General features: G+C 40.9%; 1 protein-coding gene across 5 annotated transcripts in view; it reads right to left on the bottom strand.

The window, feature by feature from the left end:
• plcb1l (phospholipase C beta 1-like) overlaps positions 1-18997 on the bottom strand; it is a 145008-nt gene that overhangs the window by 102424 nt on the left and 23587 nt on the right. The window contains exon 1 of one of the 5 annotated variants that reach the window (XM_085133669.1): positions 519-545. The exons of the other annotated variants lie outside the window; for them this stretch is intronic. Within the exon in view, the coding sequence (XP_084989795.1) occupies positions 519-530 (12 nt within the window). The 5' untranslated portion in view covers positions 531-545. Of the gene's footprint in view, positions 1-518; positions 546-18997 lie in introns of those variants that run through there. 5 annotated transcript variants of the gene reach the window in all.

Below are 18997 nucleotides of genomic sequence, written 5' to 3'. Positions count from 1 at the left end.
CTGAAACAAAGTAATAACAAAATAAATCTATCTGATCGAGAAATCACTCATCTTTGGAAAAAGAGAGTTTATTACAGAGAAATGGCTCTTTCCAAAATAAAAGCTATACTATACGCTTCTTCTGGGCTATATTCTCAGCAGCATATTAAACATATCAGGTCCCCATAAGGAGAATCATGTGCTAACGGCTGTCTAAATGACTAGGCTAAAGTTTGTAGCATGCGTGCTTGTTGTTTTTGTCTGCTTCCACTTGTCTTTGCACTAGGATGATGTCGGAGTAAATGTGCAGTCATATTCGTTGTGTTCCCACTAGTGCTGTCAGCGTTAATCTGAAATGACGTTAACGCCACAACACGGCAAATCTCCGTTAACGAGCTACCGCGGATCGCCCGTGTGTGGGGCTGGACGGCAACACGTTAACGAGCAAACTGCGCTAACGCACTAGTTCCCACCCATGTAACTGAGCATTGCGTGACACATCCGACATACTGTTTTACTTTTGTCCATGACAGGCTTACCTTCAGGGTCATACTTCACATGAAGACCAAAATAGATCCAAAAGCCAGATCTGAATGAGGGTGGGGGAGGTTCAATTTTCCATGTTGCAACGAGCTTAGCTTCTGTTTTGCTAGCTTGTGCTGTGCTCAGTGGATCTGCATTCGACAGTGCAGCCTAGGCGGAGTAGTCGAACGCAGATCCACTGAGCTCTCAACACAGACAGCGTCGTCAGAAGAAAAGTTGATAAAATAAATTAAAAATTTTGTATTGTTCATACATATGCCTACCGAACCGAAAGCACTGTATCAAACATTCAATATCGATACTAGGATCGTTGCACCCCTAGTGCCTTTCCTTTTGTTATATTTCTTTAAGAGTTCAAAATGTGTTAATTACATAAATAAAATGTAATTTTCTCTGTAGCACTTCATGGATTTCATAAGCAGCACACCTTAGTTGTTCACACAAAGCACAAAGGTAAAAAACAATATATACAGTGTTATCTTCATTTTAGATGTCAAAAAGTATTTGCGCCTCCCAGTGTTTTCTTTCGCATGGAAACCGGGTCCAAATGGCTCTTTGGGTCTTAAAGGTTGCTGACCCCTGTGTTATGCCATAACACCTTGCAACAGCTAAGCATGTCTAAGCTGCATGAATGGCATTTAGTAGGCAAAGAAACACAATAGTAGTACCCTGACGAATCAGCCCTGAATATCACCACAGCTGTTATTCTATCACTGTCAGTGTTAATCCAAACAAAACCTGAACCTGTTTCATTATTAATCCAGCAGCGTCTCAACCCATGTCAGAGCTCCTTGTTTCATCATATTTCAACATTTCACATCAAACTGCTTTAATCCAGAGGCAAAGCAGGACCGGATTTAAGGCAGGGGTGCAGAAGATGTAAATTTCTTTTAAATTTTTTTACTAAAACTGAAACCAGGTGATTCTGAAAAAATCCTGTTGATGAGCTCTCCGTCCAGCTAGCAAGCCAACTATAGCAAAGGCATCTGATTGCAGTATGGACACACACCCACATACAGCATGCATCTATCAACCTATGTGCATCCATGCAACCATCGCTCCTTCAACAAGCTCTGTTTCATGCTTATTTGCAAAGCTTTAGCTTCTTAATCAGCCTGTAATGCATTTAGCAATGAGCAGACACAAGATGCAATAGCACAGAAGGCCCTTGGTGCTTCTGTTCCCTGCATTTTGTTCCCTTGTGCCTGTCACATGTGCAATGACAATAAAGTTGAATTCTATTCTATCAGTCTGGATTATCACACCATCAATCTCTCTGAGAGAGAGCCAGGACATGAAGTGGAAAATTAACCAGAGTGAACTGTGTGTCCACTCAGCATTATCTGGGGAGACAAAAGGCAACGGGGGCTTGACTCGATCTCCAGCCACAACACTGATATCTGACAATCTCAGATACTCAAAGCTTGGTGGAAAATTGCACCTGGCCAGTGCTCCTTGCAAAACACATACCCACCTTAAGTCCCATTTAAATATATTTGTTGCTATATGGGGACCACGGATCATTTTGTTTAAAGGCATATTTCACTCAGGCAAAGCTGAGTAAGATAGCAATTAGATTAGCAAATTGTTAGCAGGCTAAATATTTAAATTTAAAAATATTGCCACAGCAGAAATTAAAGTACTCTGTTTTACTGCAGTCCACCAGGACAAGTTATTCCTTTTCTGCAGTGCACATAGCATCAATTAGGCGGTCTTTGCTTGCACAGAGAGAGCCTCTGAGTCAAAGGTTAACGCCTACATTGGGTCTGGAAATGCCTGCCTTTGAAGTCTCTTTAGAGCGCTGGCGCTCCACATGGGGGCCTGGTGGAACAGTGGGGCTTCGGGAAGTAGCTTGCTGATTCTCGCGGGGTACTTTTTGGTGCCCCTCTGGCTCCGCACAGTTAGCAGAGATCTAAGGTGGATAAGCGGCAAAGTGTTAACCTAGAGTACAGAGTCGACTCATTAAAAATAAACTGCCTGTACGGGCGACGAGCTGCTCGCGGAGACGAAACATGTGTACATCTAAAAGCTTCAGTGGGCAGAGGCTCAGTCATTGTTCACATGTAAATAAAATCTGATGCCAGTGACAGTTTATTAATAATGAGCTGGATTGATAACTGCAGACGCGGCACAGTTAGTTAATTAAAGCACTTTATTTCAGTTGAGCAGTCCAGCTATTAGTTCTCCTGTTTAATGTCTCTCATTTATTTTCTATGACATATGTTCTTTATCTGTTCTTTTCTGTCATGTCTTAATTTATCACTCTCTGTCTCTCACTCTGTCTTTCGCTCTATTCTCTGCCTCGCTTCCCAACCTCACCGCTTTTCTGCGAGTATCACAACAGCGAGCATGAATCCAAAGCCTATTAAAATCCACGGCACGTCCAGGAACCAAGCAGGGCCAGCGGGAAAGAAACTACAGAAATTAATGAACATGCTTAACCTGCACTGGCCCCGGGCCCTGTTTTCTGTGCCTGTTTGTCTGTCTCTGCTGTGGAGCTACTGTTTACAACACGCTGCCTTCCTTTTAAAATTAAACGCATACCAAGAAGTGAGCGCTAATGTGGGTTTTTTTTGTTTTTTTTTAAAATATGAAACTTTGTAGGAAATTCAAAATTCAGCTGGTGCTCATTTTGTTGTTAAATGCTGCCGGCGCTTTGTATATGTAATATATACGGCATGTTTTCATGGGAAGACTTTTCACATGCGTGTGGAATGTGATACATTTGACTCAAGGCAAGACCGGGAAGAAAAGTCTGCTACAAAGTGCTTTGAATAAAACAGTCTTTTTTTTTTTTTTTTGAATATCTACAAAGGGGCTGGCAGCGTCAGAACATGGTGGGTGGTTGTATAACAAAGTAACAAAGCCTTCTGTTGCCCTTTGAAGCAACGCGTTTCCCCAGCTTGACTGGTACAAGCAAATGGAGGGATGTGCTGATGAGAAGGAAGGAAAAGGAAGAAAGGTTAAGGAAACATGGGATAGAAGGCAGACACTGAGACAAGGATAAGTGGAAGTGGGGAGACTGACAGCCACAGCTCATTTACCAACAGCATGCTTGATAGCCTCCAGGGTTCAAAATGGATGCGCACTCCACAGGGCTCAGGGCCTCTGCTGAGCAACGGAGACAAGGAGCAAAAGGAGTGAGGGCAGGAGGGAGTGACAGATGAATACACTCAGATCAAATTAAGGAGCTGGACTGTTCTGTACCAGGACTAGTCAGTGTGGGAAAAACATACAAGACAGTCACACTTGCTGCTGTTCTGAATCCCATATTTTATCTGCTTTATAATAACAGCAATACATGTAAAACTGTTCATTTCTATCTATTTAGAAATTAAGCAAATCAAAAAGACCTAAAAGAGACCATCAGTCTACTAACAAGCACTTGATGGTTAATTTCATCTTGTCATGTTTTGTCTATTTCGCTGCATGTGCATGTCTTGAAACAAGCTGCCACCCAGTCAGATTCGGTTTGTTTCGTGAACTGCTGATTTGAAGTGAAATAAGGTCACACAGGCTGTATAACAAGTCAGGGCAGTCCCTAACCCATTTATGCCATCTCTTGGACTGAAATAAGCTCTTGCAAATGCAAAACCAAGGCTGCGTCTGGGCATGTCAATAAAATACACATGCACGTCCAAGAATGTGCAAGAAAAACATAATGAATTTTCACACCGTGCAGAGCTCTAGAGCCATTGCATAACCAATTACACTGTTGCAATCGCTATACGGTGTTGTCTGAGTGTTTGATGGCCCACTGACTCGAGGTCAAAGGATTCTCGGCACAGATGTGAAAAACAGAGCTATTACTCAAAAGGAACAAAGCACACTAAAGCTCTGCAGGTGCTGAGCCTGTCCCTGTAAGTGGCCCTCCAGTGACTCTCGGCTGGCAGGAAACACATACTGTTACGAGGGAAAATGGTTCGTGGAGAGCTCAGCTTGAACTTGGTTGAGAGTGGCATCCACTTTGCCGCGCTACTCTTGGGTTCCTATAGTGCAGTTCTAACAACCCAACAGTGATAAAGTCGCAAACCTCCTCACCTGAAGTGGCTGACTAGAGAGACGGGGAGAGAAAGAGGAAGCTACAAGCAAGCAGACCGAAGAGCTGAGGGCTTGAAAGTCCTTTTTTTGGTAGGTTTTGCATGAAAATTTGCATTCAGGCATAACGGAAAACGGAACTAGCTTTCAGCGCTCTAAGAAGGCTTAGTATTTACAACTCAAAGGATAATTGAAATCATTCCATGGATTAAATGATTTGTTAGGTAGTATAAAGAAAAGAGGGACAGCAAATGCAGGAGAGACATCAGGTATGGCATGAGGCAAAGGCCTTGAGCAGAACTGCACTCTGCATGAGGGCATATTTAAACTGAGCAACTAATTCACTCTGCTTTTCATCTGTCTAACACGTCTCCTCCCTCGAGAAGCCTGGCCCTCACTCTATTCATCTGCAATTAAAAGATAAATAACCAAATAAATAAATAAATCCTGGAACTATAAATCTATGGTCTGCCAACTGCTTTCTATTTAGAACTTTTAAGTTAAATAAACCTAAACCCACCACTGATGTTCATTCATCCTCAAGCTCTCAGTGCCCACAAAGGTAAAAATCTGTGTAAATGTGAAAAAAAAACTTAAATCTGCACTGTAGATCTGAACAAACTGGTTTTAAATATGCATGAGTTCAGGAAGGTCATAAATCCAGTTTTTATATGGAATTAAATGGACTCGTCCAGTGCCTGCACGTAGAACTGTTTCTCTAACCTCTAGCACGGCACAAATCTGCATTTTCCAAAGGGCACAGTCCTCTATCTCAGAGAACAAACGTATGTGGGGTGCTGGTCCTGAGATTTCATGCAGGCATTTCTACTAGCAGAAATGGCAACCTGTCACAAGAACGGCTAGGGGAAAAAAAATGAGACTGACACACTCCCATGAAGTCTAAAGCATTTTATTGGAGTGGCATATAATAATAATAATGGATTGCATTCATATAGCGCTTTTCGGGACCCCACAAAGCGCTTTACAATACCACTATTCATTCACTCTCACATTCATACACTGGTGAAGGCAAGCTACGTTTGTAGCCACAGCTGCCCTGGGGCAGACTGACAGAGGCGAGGCTGCCATATTGCGCCATCGGCCCCTCTGGCCATCACCAGTAGGCGGTAGGTGAAGTGTCTTGCCCAAGGACACAACGACCGAGACCGGCAACCTTCCGATTACAAGACGAACACCCAACTCTTGAGCCACGATCGGCCCATATAACATATAATGTTCTTTTATTATAAAAGTCACTTTTTGTCGTATTTTTTTTAATCTTTCCACTGTTCTTGCAACAAATTAAATCATGCCTGTTCAAACACCTGGCTTTCTACATTTGATATCAAATGATAAGTTGAAAAAGAATATGAGAACCCATCACTCTGGGGACAACAGATCGTATTTTGGGGCTTCTAGTGTGTGTAAATGACAGCTATCTGTAACAAGCTTCTATCCACCCATCCACTGATCATTGTTTAAAGAGCGCATGTTAATATAAGCAAATATTAATGAGTAAATAGCAGAGGGTCTGAATGGATTGTTTACTTACATCCAGCCAAAGAGCGCTTAAATGTGATTGGTCAACGGTACTCAAATTACAAGCAAAAGACATATTACTGTTCCGACACATAAATAATCTAAGGCCTTTTCATTCAGCCTGTGCATGTTTTTATGTCTTGAAATGATTGCTTTCCCTTCACAAGACAAAAGACACTTCAGAGGTGACATGAAATGAGAACAAAGAGATGAGGACAGGACATGCAAAAATGGGGGGACTGTGATTCCAGCATCATAAATTCTTACCCAGCAGGGAAACAAACACACACACACACACACAGTCTACAGTCCTTTTGTATTCCTTTCTTCTAAAAGGAAATTGATGGCTGAACAGGCATAGAGAATTTTGTTCACACTTACCAGCATCTAGCCACCCACTGTAGGTTCTGATTAAGCCATTCTTGCTTATGTATTTAATTATTTTCCTTTGTCTGATTTGTGTATTGAAGTAATGCTCTGGAGCTAGAACGTGTTCTGTTTTATTCATTTCCTACTTTGTTCTACTTCTGTTTCTCATCTTGTCACATTGTATTTGAAATTTTGTCAAAAAAAGCACTTAAAAAACCTTACATACAAAGCAAACAGGACAGCAACTCGGAAAAGACATATCCAGAAGTGAATGTAGTGAGCATAATGTGCGTCTATACACACACAGCCACACACACATATCTAAAAATACATAAATAAAAGAGGAGGGGAGAGGTAAACAAGCATATCTAATGAGAAGTTTAACAAATGTTGGTAGAGCAGGTTATTATTTTGACTTCTTAAGTTCTGAATCACTCCCAGACCCTGAGGAGAGAGCCAGTCCAAAACATGGCAATCACCAAAAACAGTTGCCCCCAGACCCTGAGGAGAGAGCCTGTTTATCAGACCATTGGTTAATTCATTTTTATTTTTATTTGCATGTTTATTTATTCCTTTATTAAGCATATTTATAACACTGACCTGCCAAAAGTGCCTATCCTATATCTGCCTCTAACAGACTTATTAGCTTGGTCTGGGTTCTAATCAAGGTCTGCCAATTTAATAGGGCAGAGAGACAGGGATTAAAAGAAAAAAGCCAAAACAACAACAACAAAAAAACAACAACTTAATATTGCTCCCAGAACACCCCTGACCTCAGTCAAGCACTTTTGGACCCAGATTACTGAACAGCTTTCTTACTTGCTGGGCTGTCACATCCCACTATCTCCATAACTGTGCATCCTGGATCAGCAGTCCCCAACCCCCGGGCCACAGACCGGTACCGGTCCGTGAGTCGTTTGGTACCGGGCCGCGAGAGTTGAGGCTCAGGTGTGAAATTTATGGTTTTTGTGGTTTTTATTGGTTTTTAGCGTTATTTTTTAATCGTTTTTATCCTCAATCCAGTTCCCCTAAACCGGTCCGTGGCGCAAAAAAGGTTGGGGACTGCTGTCCTAGATCAGCGGTCCCCAGCCCCCGGGCCTCGGACCGGTACCGGTCCGTGAGTCGTTTGGTACTGGGCCACGAGAGTTGAGGCTCAGGTGTGAAATGTATAGTTTTCAGGGGTTTTATCGATTTTCAGTGTTATTTTGTTATTGTTTTTATCGGTAACTCGGTTTTCCTGGGTCTTTTCACGTGTGTTATGAATAAATCTTTTTTTTTTTCGGTACCGGTACTAGTTTTATTTTGTTGTATTTATCCGCGACACCTTAAAGGCTGTGAAAATATTGTTGGGCTTAAACCGGTCCTTGGCGCAAAAAAGGTTCGGGACCGCTGTCCTAGATGACCTAGATGACTTTTCATCTACATGTTCCCAATGCCAGCGTTCTCCTTACAGCCCTAACTATGGTCAAAAGGTCATATTTTTAAACTGAAAATAAAAAATTGAATTAACATTGTCCAATGCAATCTTTATATATTGGTATAAACACAAGTGCGTATAATAGTCCAAGCCCTCAACTAATCTACATATTATCATTATGATTATTATTGGGAATAGATTATCCGTGTACATGTACAGCGACAATGTGTATGTAAGTGTATATATGTTGCCTTATATATGAGGATATATGTATTTATATAGGTATGCGTGAACTAAAAAAGCACTTTTTTGATTCCTAAAGCTCTTTTAAAAAAATGTAGGTAGAGTTTGGAAAAAAGCAGGCCACATATTGTGGACAATGTGGAAACAAGCTGAAAAGATTGAATGTGGGATGCTCAAGTTGAAATTCAATCATACAATTATGGTCAAATGAAAAATAGAATTTTAAATGTCATTTCTATCAGGGTGATAAAGTACAAGTAGAACCTGTTCATAGTTTTTGGTCAGATAGATGGAAAGAGGAGACAGTGATTAGAGGTCAGATGGAACGATGGGGGAAAAAAATAAATGCTTGTGAAAAAAAGAGCGAGGGAGGAGCGGCTATGTGGGCAACAACAGAGACGTATGGCTGCGGCTGATAGTGGCTATCAGCAGCCGACACGCTCCACAAAACAACCATTGCAGAGATAAAGGCAGCAGGAGGTTGTGCTATAGATCATCGCACATATTCAACCTCACACGTGTCAAATGATGCGCACAAACGTAACACTCTAGGCATTAACACTTAAGCTTGTACATACTGTATGCATGCACCAGCTCCAGTTGATCTCTGTCAACAATCTGCAGCATCTGCAGCGTTCAGTCATTGCGAACACTCGGGGTATTAATGTGAACAGCTCTTCGGCTCATGCTGGTCACCAATTTCCTGGGAGCGTGCTCAGCCAACCAAATTCTGGGCACACGCTCACATATGCAGACGGATGGAGTGCAGCGAGGGGTACTGGAGGGAGTTAAGTCCTCTCACACAGATGCAGAACACACTAGCATAACAAAGAAAGCAAAGTCGCTTCTCTCATCTGTCCATCACACCCTGTTGTTCTCTTATCTTAGTTATCATTCCAGCTGGATTTTTGCTGCAGCCCCCACCACCCCCCGATTCCCTTTCTTAGTCTGTCTTCTCTTGTCCAGCTCTGCGGCTGTCTTGGACAAGTGCCTTTCCCTTTCACTCACCTCACCTGGAAATCTGCCTCACTGGGTCTTCCTTCCTCCCCCTCTTGCCTCCCTTTTGTCTGCTTGGATCTTAACAGCAGTTGTCATGTCTATGGATGACTGTTCACATCTTGTCATGTCTGAAACCCCACTGACACACACATGCTAACACACCACCCACCTCTCTCGTCCTCCTTATTTTTCTATCCTTACCCCTCTGTGCCATTTAATTCTTCTCTTTTATGTGTCTGGCATCCTCCAGGCAAACTCTGGATGGCTCTTATCTGTTGCAGTTGAGCATCTGAGATCCACCCCAGAGCAGAGAGCGCCGGGATGCATAAATGCACGCACACACATACAGTGCACGCACACAGAGACACAGACAAATACATCAAATCCCCAGAAAGGATCAATTAAGGTAATTAAAGTGCAGATAAGGCACAAACAGAGACACTGAAGTATACATGCACATGCAGACTAAGTCAGACACACACTACATTACACTTGTACAACTACAAAATGCTTGTAAATGTCTCAGCTTTCTTTCTGTTCAGTTCAATATAAAGTCTCCTCTGGACATCTGTGCATTAAAACCTCACATCCTTCTTCTGTCTGAATATTCAGTCCACTACGTGTCTGCAGGTTATAATGCAAATGAAATTCTGGCATTCTGAAAATGAGTAAAAGGTACATTTAACCTCGAGTCTATGGACTGAGAGACTGTGTCTGTGTGTGCTTGTGCAGGGTTTCTTCTGTGAAGTTCTTTGAGAATCAACGCTGCTGGCACACAGAACACAGTTCTGGCCTTCGTCTTTCACATCAACTCATTTGGACACTCTTAAGTGCAAACCATAGCCCCTTTGAAGTCAGGACAAAGCAGACGGGTAAGAGAAATGCATTTCTCACTTTCTTTCTGCAGGCGAACCTTTCTGTCTTTGCCTCTGCTTCTTCAAGATCCTTTCTTGAGCAATCTGGAGTTATCTTTTCTTTCCTGCCACACCTGCTTTTTGGTCAAACTTGAGCACAAAAACTACAAGTAAATGCTAACTACTAAAAGAGCCACAATTATAAAGTTTCCTTAATATGATTTACTCTTAGACACGTGAACCTGATTTTAGTTTAGTTCGTTTTGCATGTTAGCATGCTAACATGGTTGAGACTGATGGGAATACTGGAGTTCTGCCTCTATTTGATCACAAACCAAAATCCTGGGCAAACTGAAATATTAGCTTGATTGTGGAATCGCTCAGCTTAATAAGATTGATCGTCAGGGGGCCACAAAGGTCTTTACCAATCCATCACACAGCTATCAATAACTGTCAAGTAGAAAACTGTGCAATCTCAGCATGGTGATGGTATAGGAGTTGAAGCATTACCAAAGTCAGGAGGCTTCATGTTGAAGGCCATTAATAAGTGTACAGTAGCCTATTTAACTTCAGTCCATCCATACAGACCTCAGCAGTGCACAGCCCCTGGGGCACATACATTGTCCCAGTGGGAGGTCAATGGGAAATGTATAATAATGTCAATAATTTGAAATAACAATATAACTTTGTTGCTTTTATTTTTAAATCCACTGCTATTTTTTTTATTTATGCGCATAAAAACTGTAAATATTGTTTGGAATTGAGTTTTTAACAGAACATGGACTTCAAAGTATTTATTTAGTGAAGTCAATGTAATGCAGTCTGCGGGATAACGAAAGAGGAGCTGACAGCAATGCGCTCAGTCAAATGACACAGAGTGGAGTCACAGCAAGCTTGGATAAGCTGGGGCTAAAATGGAAACAAAACAGGACTATTGATTGAATATGGAAAAATATTGGTGTTTCTACTATTCCCATGTCACATTTTCATTGTCTAATTGTAACATCCACTCTTGCCAAAAGCAGCTTATAAAGAAATACAATACTGAGCAAAATTAAGTTTAGCTTACTGGTGTGGTCTCGAAAAACAGCCCCAGGTTCTTAACTGATCCAACATGACATTTCAGTCTAGACCAAACAAACTGTCCAACAGACAGAAAGGCGTTGCCTTCCTTTGAGTCTCTCGCCTGTGAAAATCTAAACTGTTCTTTTTGGTGGGAAAACTATTAAAATCTAGATTTATATTTTCACATATTAAAATATATTATATTGTTGTTCATGCAAGGTGGTCTGTGATTGGCTGCTACAGCCACAAGGCTTAGTGGAAGGTAAATTGGCGTACAGGAACCTGTTCCTGTGTAACCTGCTCCTGGTTAGGATTTGGGATACAGACTCCCTCTCTACTTTTAAGATTAGGCTTAAAACTTTCCTTTTTGATAAAACCTTTATTTAGGGCTGGATCATGTGACTCTGAAATATTCCCATGTTATGCTGCAAGAGGCTCAGGCCACTAAGGAATTTCTGAGAGTTCACTTAACATTACTTCTCCCCTTTTCATTCCCCATAAGCCGCTACTGCATGTCCTCAACTGTTGTCTTTTCTTTCCTGTAGTATGTTTTTTGTCCTCATTCTTTCTCTGCTCTCTTTGTTTTCTCTTATCTTCTCCTCCATTCCTAACCAGTCTACCAACAGTACATGGCTGCCCCCTCCTGAGCCTGGAGATTTCTTCCTGTTAAAAGGCAGTTCTTCCTTCCCACTGTCACCAAGTGCTTGCTCATAGGGGACCATCTGATTGTTGGGGTTTTCTGTCTAAAACAATAAGAACTTTACATTAAAATATAAACCAACTTGACGTGACTGTTGCTGTGAATTGTTGCTACATCAATAAAAATGAATTCAAATGAACTGCACTGAACAAAACAAGTCGCACCTGTGTCATGATACAGGCTTTCCTGTGCTTCCAAAACTGTGGAACGAGCTTCCTTTAGAGATTAGACAGGCCAGTTCTTTATCTGTTTTTAAGTCACTCTTGAAAACCCACCTCTTTACCCTGGCCTTTGACACCACGTGAGATGTTGGTTTTTATTTTTATTTCAGTTGTTTTTAGGTGATTCGATGCTGTTTTATCTTGTTTTTGTTTTAATATAGGGCTGTTTTAAGTTTATGTTTTATGTGTTTTATTTATTTATTTTGCTGTTTTCTGTTATTCTATTGTTTTAACTTATTTTCTTTGTTTCTGTGTTGGGTATTTTAAAGTGCTTTATAAATAAAATTGGATTGGATTTACATGATAACTTTCACAACAACCTTTCTTTAACTTCTAAACTGTCTTTCATCTCTCAGAGTGAATGATTCCTGTTTAACTCAAATATCAATAGTGACATCGTCTTCAGTTTAACTGTGCCTTAATAACAAAGACGGTATTTCTAATGTACAAAACATTTTAATCAGCCAACAAATTAGTCTACCCTGCCTATGCATCAGGCCCTATTGTCAGCCCACTGCTAAGTGCCGTTTTATCCCCTTTCCTGTCAGAGAAACCACAGGCAATTATGTGTGTTTGTCAACAGGTCCTTATACTGTTGGATACAAATAACAGAGCAAAGCCACAGATGCAAACAGATAATCATCAGTGGAACACAATGAGGCTGGAAAGAGGAGAAAATCTGCCCGAAAGGCTTTACCGCCACCCTGACTTCAGCTGTCTGCTAATGTAGTGCTGAAAACTAATTTTCCCTGTGCCTCTCCTCTCCTCTTCTAATGAGCCAGGTGTCGTTTCTCTCCCTTCTGCCATGTCACTCTCTCGAGGAAGCCCTTCAGAGAGGAGCTGGTATTTTAAGTATGAAAGACTGCTGTGCTTCTTTTCTTAACCCAGAGCATCTAGAAGCTGTTTAAATTTGATACCTTCATATCATTCCACCAAATTGAATTGACTTTAGTGGGGAAAGAAAAGCGAGTGACCCACATTTGTGACACACTTAGTTACTCGAGCGGAAATGGAACAGCGCAAGCAAAAGGGGGGGAGTCCGTGAAAATTTTAGGGATGGACAACGAAGTGAGTGTTTGACAGAAAACATTCAAAATTCTCTCTATTAACAGTCAAGAAAAACCGAGGTGACAGTTCACATCTGCAGCGTAACCAATAAATAACAGTGATAGCGGATAAAATGCACCAATAGGAACTCGCAGCGGGTTACGGATGGGTTTAATGTGTTCTCTTGAGGTACATATTGTTCTTTTGTACTTTATTCGGCTTTGACAAGCTTATTTTTCTCCGAACTTTTATTCTCTTTGGAAATTTGTCTACGTAGAGATGTTAATAATGTGCAATAACGGCCAAAATTAGTCCCTCAGTGTGCTAGTAATAAGCTTTCTGGCATGAACATTTGGAAATGAAGAGACAGAAACTAGATAATTGCTACAAAGAACAAAGGAATTCAAATGAAAAACAGCAGGGTAGCATGAAAACCCAGAACCCCCAAGCTGGTGTGAATTAGAGCTCTCTTAAACATCACAAGTTCATCTAATGCAATGAATGCAATTAGTTTCAATCAATAATACAAAGAAAAATCTATTTAAGGGGCGCAGATCTAAAGATTTGAGGATTCTGAGAGTAAACGCAAGACATGCAGCCCTTCCTCAACATGCTCGTAAATGATTACCGAGACCAACTGACAAAAACAAAAAACAAACTCTTCGCTGTCTGCGATTATCTGTACTTACCATGCCAGTGAACACTCTACATCTGTATCTTAGAAATGGAGTTAAAACTGATTCTTTCCACTTATCCACTTAAGCAACTGGTCATTATGTGCAGGAAGCACTGGAAGTTGTTTGAAAGCAAAAAGCATATAATTGCCTCATTAACAAATGGGACATGAGTGTAAGCCATCCGTTGCCCCTGATTCTTGTAGCAAAATGCACTTTATTAAGGCCTTTCAGTGAAATATTCGAGAGAGAGGAGGACAGAAGGAGGGAAGCGGGGAAAAGGAGAGAAGAAAACTCTGCTTATGTGCAGCGTTTAGACGTAAGAAGCTATGAGATCTGCACTGAGGATAAAGTGAATTTTGAAGGGCACGGCATCTACATTAAATCCTCGTGCGAGTTAGATTCAGATTGCGTAACAATCCGCTGTTAAACAATCTACATTTCCTGTGTTCAGAACGAAAGCACAACGACAGAAGCAAACAGTTTTGAGTAACACTTTGCACTAAGAGGACTCAAATTATCATATATTTATATACATGATGTCAAGCGATTAGTTGATGTAAAACCTCACAAACTTCATGCGTGCCTTTATGCAAGAACAACTCATTAATTAATGAAACAAATCAGGTTTTTCTGTCATCACGATTCCTGAGTTATTAATAATCATCCTCCTTACAGTCACATCTGCAGTTTATCGGATGGGCAAACAAACTGAATGTTTGAATGTGTATTTTGAGTGGAGGAGTTCAAGTATCTCGGGGTCTTGTTCGCGAGTGATGGGAGAAGGGAGCCGGAGATCGACAGACGGATTGGGGCTGCAGCATTACTGCAGCTTCAGCCCCAATCCGTCCACGACGGACCGGTGCAGCGTCCGCATTACTGCAGACGCTGCACCGGTCCGTCGTGGCGAAGAGGGAGCTGAGTGTAAAAGCGAAGCTCTCAATTTACCGGTCGATCTACGTCCCTACCCTCACCTATGGCCAGCTGTGGGTAGTGACCGAAAGAACGAGATTGCGGATACAAGCGGCGGAAATGAGCTTCCTCCGAAGGGTGGCTGGCCTCTCCCTTAGAGATAGGGTGAGAAGTTCGGCCATCTGGGAGGGACTCAGAGTGGAGCCGCTGCTGCTCCACATCGAAAGGAGCCAGCTGAGGTGGTTCGGGCATCTGACAAGGATGCCTCCTGGGCGCCTCCTGGGTGAGGTGTTCCGGGCATGTCCCACCGGGAGGAGGCCCCGGGGCAGACCCAGGACACGCTGGAGAGATTATATCTCTCGGCTGGCCTGGGAACGCCTTGGTGTTCCCCCGGATAAGCTGGAGGAGGTGGCTGGGGAGAGGGAGGTCTGGGCCTCTCTGCTTAGGCTGCTGCCCCCGCGATCCGGCCTTGGATAAAGCGGATTAAGATGGATGGATGGTGTATTTTATGAAGTCCTAAATTGCAAATCTGAAAATGTTAAATAATTAATGTTTAAATACACGTTTGTATTTGTGATAATGCTACAAGGCAAAGAGGGGTTTTGTTCTTTGACTGTATTTTCTCTCAATTTTAACATCTTCTGTTGATGAATTTACATTCAAGATTAAGTAGTTGGGTGCCTTTAAAGAAATCGCTTCAAGCATCACATGATTGGAATATATTAATAAGTGACTGGGGAGCCCAAAGAAAAATTAAAGCTATGTGATTGGCAAGAGGCATCCATCTATCCATTCATTTTCTTCTGCTTATCCGATTCAGGGTCATGGGGGAGTCCACTTGGACTCTAGCTGTCGTATACACCCTAGGGAAGTCATCAGGCTGCCACAGGGCTAACACAGACAGACAGAAAGCCACTAACACTCACATTCACACCTACAGTCAATTTAGAATCATGGCTATAGACTTCTTATTGTTATTTTAATATACTGAAATAGTTTTATGACAGCTTTTGAATTTATTCTTTGAACAAACCACAAAAGAGCAGTAACCATAGGTCTTCTACTAATGACTCTTCCACTAAGGCTTTGCCTTTTTGCCAATCTTACAACAATCTTCAGAGGCAGAATAGAGTCATTTAAAATGTGCAGATCATTATTCTTTTAATTTATGGTCTGCACATTTTGGTCTCTGTATCAGTGCACATGAAAAGAGAAGATCAAGAGAATAGGAGAACATCATTCCCAGACAAACGCCTGATCCAAACGGTGCTGTCAGAAACCAAAATTTGAAAGGAGCAAAGTTAAATGGTTGGCAGAAATAACTTTTATTCTCACTATTTCAAGCTTTTGGCTTGAAAACAGTGAAAGACCAAAACAGTAATTTTTTTTGTTACGTCAACACGACAACAAACCGACGGGCAACATGAGGCCGTGCTCTGCTCCCATCGAAGCACGGGATGAAAACAGGAAGGAAATGTGTTCTCTTACTGAGAGCTTGTCTACAGTGGGACCTCAAAGTCTATTGGCTGAATGCCTTTATTTGAAAGGGCTCCCTGAGGAAAGCAGCCACCTGGCTTGGAACACTGATGGCAGTCATATCACAGCAGCAGGGGGGTTTTGAGTACTTTGCAGTATCAAAAAACAAGCTGCATGGATTGGATTGTCATGGCAACTGGGCTGGTGTTTGAAGTGGAAGGAAGAGAAACACAGAAGAAAAAAGAAAGATAGAGAGAGAGTTAGTGTGTCTACAATTACAGGCCTCGCGAGTGTAAAATGTTGCTTCATTAGAAGTAACAGTGTAACATCTATCATTCTACACCAAACGAAAGGGGTCTAAAAGCTACTGACTGTAAGCTCTGACCACACGACATACAGAACAACATGCACGCCATGGTTCTCCATGCTTTTTATTGTCCAGTCCCGCAAAAGTCAATGTCCATCTGTAATCTGATTACGAAACGCTCTACTACTGACAAATCTGAATTTATGCCAATAACAGATAATCTATGACCAGAGTTTCTCAGCTCACTCCCATTCAAATTAGTGACTACATCTTTTACCTATCTTGGCCTTAAGATCTCTATAAATCCCAAACTCCTCAATAAATTGAATTTCTTGGAAATGCTGGACAAGCTCAAAGACGATATTGGAAAATGGAAACTGCTTCCTCTGTCTTTGACTGGTCGAATAAATGCAGTTAGAATGGTGTCTTTGCCACGATTTTTATATCTTTTTCAAAACCTTCCTATTTATTTGCCACTTACATTTTTTAAGCAGCTTGAAAACCCCCTCGGATATCCAAGGCTCATCTTCAAAAAAATACTTCCAGTGGGGGGTTGGGTCTCCCTGTCTTTAGACATTATTACTGGGCGGCAAATTCATGAGCTCTATTGCACTGGAGTGAGGTTCGCCTACTGATTATTGTTATGATAAGCTTCCGATCTGGCTCCAGGTAGAGGCAGCAACAGTATCTGAAGCCTCATTACCGGTCTTATTGTTTTCTAACACGGGTTCTTCTAATAATTCGATCAGTCGTAATTTTGTTGTTAAAAGTCAAATTAGGAAATCTCTTAAACTACCTGACTTCTCAGTAAGAATGCCAATAATACATAACTACTTGTTTAAACCAGGTAAAATGGATAGGGTGTTTTTAGAATGGGGGGGAAAGGGATTGAAATGCATTGAGGACTTATATATAGATGATAAATTTGTGTTTTTCCTTCAACTTCAACAAAAGTTTCAGTTCCTCAATTACATTTTTTTCATTATCTTCAAATAAGGAATTTTGTTCAACGAAACTTTTCAGACTTTCCACTGAAGCCACTAAGTCGTACTTACTTTGATATAATTTGGAAAGCAGATTTTAAACATCTGATATCTCAGTTTGTCAAGTGCTTTACAATCCCAGCTGATTCTGATCGAATTAAGAATACATGAGCTGAAGACCTCGGTGTTCCTCTGTCTGAGGCCCAATGGTCAAACTGTTTGTCCAATATTCAGAAAGGCTCAATAAACACCAGATATAAACTAATCCAGTTTAAAGTCTTTCACAGATTACATTTTTCTAAACTTAAACTTAACCGGATCTATAATTCTGTATCCCCCGTATGTGATAGATGTAATATCGGTGAAGGTTTCCTTGCACATCTATTTTGGCATTGCCCTTTCTTGAAAACTTTTTGGAGCCAGATTTTTACATGGTTTTCAAACCAATTTAGGAAAAAAGTACCGCTTGATGGTGCACTGGCTATACTTGAATCATTTGCATCAATCTAATCTTTTTCCTTTTCACAAAAACAGATAATTACAATGGGTATGCTGGCTGCAAAGAAACGTATTCTTCTACAGTGACGGTCTTCTTCGGCCCCGTGTTTTAAAAGGTGGCTTAATGAGATGGTGTCTGTGGCCAGGGTGGAACAGATACGATTTGATAGATTTTTAGAATTCTTAAAAATTAACTGATCCTAATTCATGCCCCACACTCCGCGTGATTTTCTTATTTTATTTTATTTAATTTTACTCTTTATTTAGTTAAAATTGTTCTTTTTTCTCCTTCTTTTTCTTTTTTTCATGCTTATTAGTTCACAAATTCTAAATGTAGTAATTGCCCTCAATTGAATCTGTATAAGGATGCTGTGTTTAATTTAAAAGCAAAAAATAAAATAATAATAGAAACGCTCTACTGGGCTACTGTATGTAGAATTACTCACATCGATGTCCATTTAGCTAAAGGAGGAAAAAAAATCTCTTTTATGCAAGTTGTACTCAACAGCATTTATCTCCATATTTGAGGGAACATAGTTGCTTAGATATGGGTGGATCAGCTGAGTTAACACATTTTTTTCTTTTGTTCACCTGTTTTATTTCTAAGTAGGTCAAATTAAGAGAAAAAGAGCGACTCTACATAACTTGCAGAACAATTACATCCAAGCACTCCTGCCCTGGGTAAAAAAAGCCCTGTATCATCTAGGAATAAACAATAAGCCCATGCTTTACATGAGTAAAGGCTTTAGTATCCTTAACACACCCCCCCCCCCCCCCCAAAAAAAAACCAAAACAAAACAAACATGTGATATGTCATATACAGTGAGCAGCCTAGTCTCAAAGCAAATGTATAATAGCTACATTAGTCCAAAGCAGTGTTGGTCAAGTTACTTGAAAAAAGTAATCAGTGACTAATTATTGATTACTTCCCCAAAAAAGTAATCCCGTTACTTTACTGATTACTTATTTTTACTACTTTTATTACTTAATTACTTAGTTACTTAGTTACTTTTTAAAAACACGATTTACAACCTGAATAGGTGATAAAGCGATAGATCTTTCAGCCCAATTCTACTTTTTCTGCATAATCCATCATACAAAATGTAATCAAATGGAAAAGTCTCTTTTTTAAC

Source organism: Neolamprologus multifasciatus, chromosome 15 (assembly GCF_963576455.1).
Source record: "Neolamprologus multifasciatus chromosome 15, fNeoMul1.2, whole genome shotgun sequence".
NCBI classification, from domain to species: domain Eukaryota; kingdom Metazoa; phylum Chordata; class Actinopteri; order Cichliformes; family Cichlidae; genus Neolamprologus; species Neolamprologus multifasciatus.
The sequence above is the reverse complement of the archived record's forward strand: the minus strand, read 5'-3'. Positions and strand labels throughout refer to the sequence as shown.